The following is a 4243-nucleotide window of genomic DNA, read 5'->3' as shown; positions in this document are numbered from 1 at the left end:
ACGCATTGACTGTTAATCAGCCTTGAGTGTGCACTGGAGTAAAGGTAAATAAGTAGTTTAGTAGAGCAAAAGTTGGTAAGAGTTTGGAGTATGGTTTCTTTTTTTAGCCTTTCCAAAAAACAAATTCATAAGGGCAAAAGTGTAAGGAATATATTAAACAGTAGGCTATTTTTATCTGCTCTGAAACAGCTTATGTTAGAAAAAGTGCCTAGGACATCTACCAGGAGGATGCTGACTTTTTGCCGGGGACTTGTAGCTTTAGCATCAAGTCTTTTAGCATAATGTAATATATCCAGCCATTATTATTTAGGGTTCTAATTTCAAAACAAGCCAGCCAGACATTGACTTTTAACTTGTGAAGCAAATAATAATTAGGCAGATATGCTGAAATATATTAGTGTCAAAATCTAAAGAAGCCTGCTTTTGTCTACCTCTGTGTGAAATCAAGGACCCATTGTTGAAAAATTTACTAAAAAGATCATTTAGAGTGGTAATCGTTCACCATAATTATTATTGTAAACTGTAAATGTGCTTTGCAAGAAAGGAAAGCTTGACAGGTAAAGCAACAGGAACTAATATTGCTTAGTGTCAGTACTATGATTCTCCCTGTAATCACTGAGATTCACCTGAGCTGTACGTCTGTCTCAAAGGCTGTCACGCCGCACGCGATGCTCCTGTTGAACGACATCAAGGTGTTCTCCGGGGCCAGCTGAACACAGCAAGAACAGATGCATTAGGCACACTCATGGTGGTTAAACTCCCAAATTACCCTCATGCTGCGTGGACACACACACAACCCTGTATACACAGTGTTAAATTGAGCTTATTGGCAACCCAGGAGCACCGCAAAATAACAAGGACAAAGCAGCATATGGAGCCCTCACATGATTGGACATTTGTTTATACCAGAGCATTGCATAGAGTACGTGCAAAGTAATTTAAAATATTGTTTCAGCAAACAGAGAATTATGCATTGTATAACCTGCTCCGAAAAAAACAGTAGATAATGATAATTGCATGGACTGTATAGCAGTCAAATTTAATGTTTAGCTGGCTTACAAATAAGTATATTTATATACAAGTATATTTTAAAGTGTCCTCTGTATGTAGAGGTTTAGACTAAGGCCAGGTCAAACAGGCCTTTGTTAAATACTCATAAAGACTTAGCTGAGACTGATATCATTTCCCAAATAACTACAGACGGGTGATACTCATGTTTCTTGTAGTCACTTGATGTATTCGTGTTTCATGTATTTTATCGTGTTTTGTGTACCTTAGTTTGTGTGCCTAAGTCTCAGTCTGTTCTATATTTACCTGGCTATGAGACAAACGTTAAAGTTGAAAAGAAAGTTGAAAAGAATTGCAAACACAATGCGAGGTGGACCATGTGTACCTTTAGGGTGTTGTCAAGTAAAACAGGATGCTCACCATTGGTGCGCCTCTGTGACCAATAAGTTTTGGTTTATCGGGTAATTCATGCTTCTCCATCAGACAAGGAGACTCGATCTTCAGGGGACACAGGAAGATGGCTGCTGACACCACTACAAATATCACTGCAATCAGGAACTTAGACCCTGGTGAGAAAAAAGTCAAACAATAAGATAACCCTCTAGCTGTTTATATTGCTCTGAGGCTAAATTGAGGACTGTACAGAAGTCCCTTAGGAATGTGAGTACATAACATGCATTGTTTGTGCTGTGGGAGTATAATATCATTTGTGTTTTTGTGTCTTGTTTCAATTGCAGGAATTAACACATGAATATTTCTGTACATAGTTTTATGCAACATGCAAATTACAGAACTTAGTCAAGCAACAGCCATATTTTACATATATGTGTTTCACTTGCTGAGTTAAAATGAACCAGTAAAGATTTGAACAGAGGACACAGACTCTAGTGTGCTATAAATTAGGGCATTGACAGCTAATTTATCTATATCTATATCTGTGTCCTTTTTTCTTTATTTATGATATCTTTATTGACTTTTCTTTGATCTATTCTATAGTATATCAAAATTGACTCTTTCAAAGTATGTATGTACTGTAATATTTGTGTCTGCACACAGTGTTTTAACTGCTTGTGAGTCATGCCAATGTGCTTTTAAATGATATCTGAGGCATACATTGTTTCCTGGCCGTGTGGAAACCCTGGAAGACGAACGAGCACAGCAGGGTCAACGCCCCAACAGCACCAAACTGCAAGAAAGGAGCTGTGGCCTGGCGAGAGGCCGACACGCGCATCAGAAACACATGACGGACACAGGCAACAAAGAACCAAACAACAACAGACATTTACATTGTAACATTCCCTCTATAAACGTGTATCACTGTACCTGGAGGGAAAGAGGAACAGTTGGCCATTCCTGTGGCCACAGAAGACAGATTCCTGTGACCGCAAAAGTGATGAACATCACACCAAAAAATAGCAGGATCTGGGTGGACAAAAAACAAAACACATATAACATTCAATAATTTGAACAGCCTCAATAGAGGATATTTGAAAATGTTCACAATACCTTGTGTAACCAGTGTAAGTTGAGTGGTTCTTCTAAGGCAACTTGGAAGAGTGCAAAGAGCTGTAATGAATGAAACTAAATTATAACAAATCTCTTTTTGAAATTGTCATATTATCTAGTTACATGGCTACCATTCTACACAATAGTTATATTATGTTTCTTATACACTTCTAAACATCCCATTTCATCTCCCATGCAAGTACTTAAACTCTTCCGTGACAATAAGGTACAATATTCTGCAACAACCAACACCACAGTATCAACACTATGTTCTCACCAGCAGCAGAACGCAGTAGCTGGTTACCACTGCAGAAATGATGATCAGCACCATGAACCAGTTCACCCATCGTTTCAGTATTTCGAAGCTCTTCCTGATAATAGAACAAAAGAGGGCAGCACAGGGTTAGCACCAATAAAGAAAGAGAAGAAAAGGAAAGAAAAGAGAGGATTCTGGTCTTTTGTGCTCGATTCAGTGTGGGCCGTTTGTCTGTGTGTTTGTGATCACTCACCAGTTAACCTCCTCTCGGTCATTAAAAGTAACCAGACAGATGTACATCCAGCACAGGGAAAGCAGGCAGACCATAATGACAACTGAGAACCAACAGCATTCCCGCTAGAATGAAAAGAACAGGTGAAATATTATCCAGACATCAGTTCAAGAGGGTTAAAATAATAAGAAAATAATAAATACAAAGATATTTTTTGTGTTGTGTGTGTGCGTAAGTGAAGGCATGTGTGTATGGATTCCAAAGGCAATTTGATCTAAGAAAACAATGGAACAATTCCAATATTTTTTCACAGTTGGTTTTGGCACGCAACCACAAACGGCCCTTCATACTTTCACCCTCAACAACACACCTTTACCGTTTCATTTGTGTACAAAGTTATAGGCCACCCCCCCTTGTAATACTGATAAATCCAAAACAAGCCTGTTAGGGCCTGTGAGTTTACTTGTTTTTCTTGGCACATCCATTTCATCGTCGTCATTACTTCGTTTACAAAGTTTTTCTTTTCTAAAAAAACTTAAATAATATATCCCTAAACATAGGTATCCACTTTTCATGCATTTAAAGAATGGGACATTTACATTTACAGCAAAACTGTTCATTGGAAATATTTTACATTTCTGAATTCAGTCTGTCTGATAGAATGTTAATCCCTGATTACAGGGATTTGTAAAGGTTATGCTCAGTGGAAGCACAAGAAACCTGAAGATTGAAATTGAGTTGATAGAAGTAATTTCAAACAATTATTTCATAAACATCACACACTACAGTACAGTAAAGAGCAGCACTGAAGGCTGAACATCGTGGACTTATCTGAACACTCTAATGTTCATATAAGTATACATTTATATTTGAAAACGTTAATATAAACACAATTATGGCTAAAAATACTCACTTTTCTTTCATTTTTACTTGGTTGCTTCCAGTGGCAGCTATATAAGCCCCTGCTGCAAACTTTGCAACAGCTCTTGTCTGGAGACATGACTTCTCCTCATTCACCGTTTAGGAAGTGCAGATCCTGCTCAGTTCAATCCGGACACCTGATACGGGACGGCTTGAAGAAGGATGGATGGAGTCCAGATTACTCTTTCTTTGGATACTGGGAGAGGCCAGTCCTCATTTGCCTCTCTAAACCTATGACGTGTAGGAGGGAAAAAAAGACAACTGTGACAAAAAGTAAATGAGGGAGAGAGTGTGTGTGTGTGTGTGTGTGTGTGTGTGTG

General features: G+C 38.3%; 1 protein-coding gene across 1 annotated transcript in view; it reads right to left on the bottom strand.

Annotated features, from left to right (window-relative positions):
• The window catches only part of gdpd2 (glycerophosphodiester phosphodiesterase domain containing 2), a 12644-nt gene that overhangs the window by 5856 nt on the left and 2545 nt on the right, over positions 1-4243 (bottom strand). The window contains exons 2-9 of the mRNA XM_032528624.1: positions 3916-4154; positions 3024-3127; positions 2792-2885; positions 2515-2574; positions 2332-2430; positions 2122-2215; positions 1429-1574; positions 627-709 (exon numbers count right to left, since the gene is read on the bottom strand). Of these exons, the coding sequence (XP_032384515.1) occupies positions 627-709; positions 1429-1574; positions 2122-2215; positions 2332-2430; positions 2515-2574; positions 2792-2885; positions 3024-3127; positions 3916-4002 (767 nt within the window). The 5' untranslated portion in view covers positions 4003-4154. The remainder of the gene's footprint in view (positions 1-626; positions 710-1428; positions 1575-2121; positions 2216-2331; positions 2431-2514; positions 2575-2791; positions 2886-3023; positions 3128-3915; positions 4155-4243) is intronic.

The sequence above is a fragment of the Etheostoma spectabile genome, chromosome 10 (genome assembly GCF_008692095.1).
Source record: "Etheostoma spectabile isolate EspeVRDwgs_2016 chromosome 10, UIUC_Espe_1.0, whole genome shotgun sequence".
NCBI lineage: Eukaryota > Metazoa > Chordata > Actinopteri > Perciformes > Percidae > Etheostoma > Etheostoma spectabile.
Note: the sequence above shows the minus strand (reverse complement) of the source record. Positions and strands in the feature narration are given on the sequence as shown.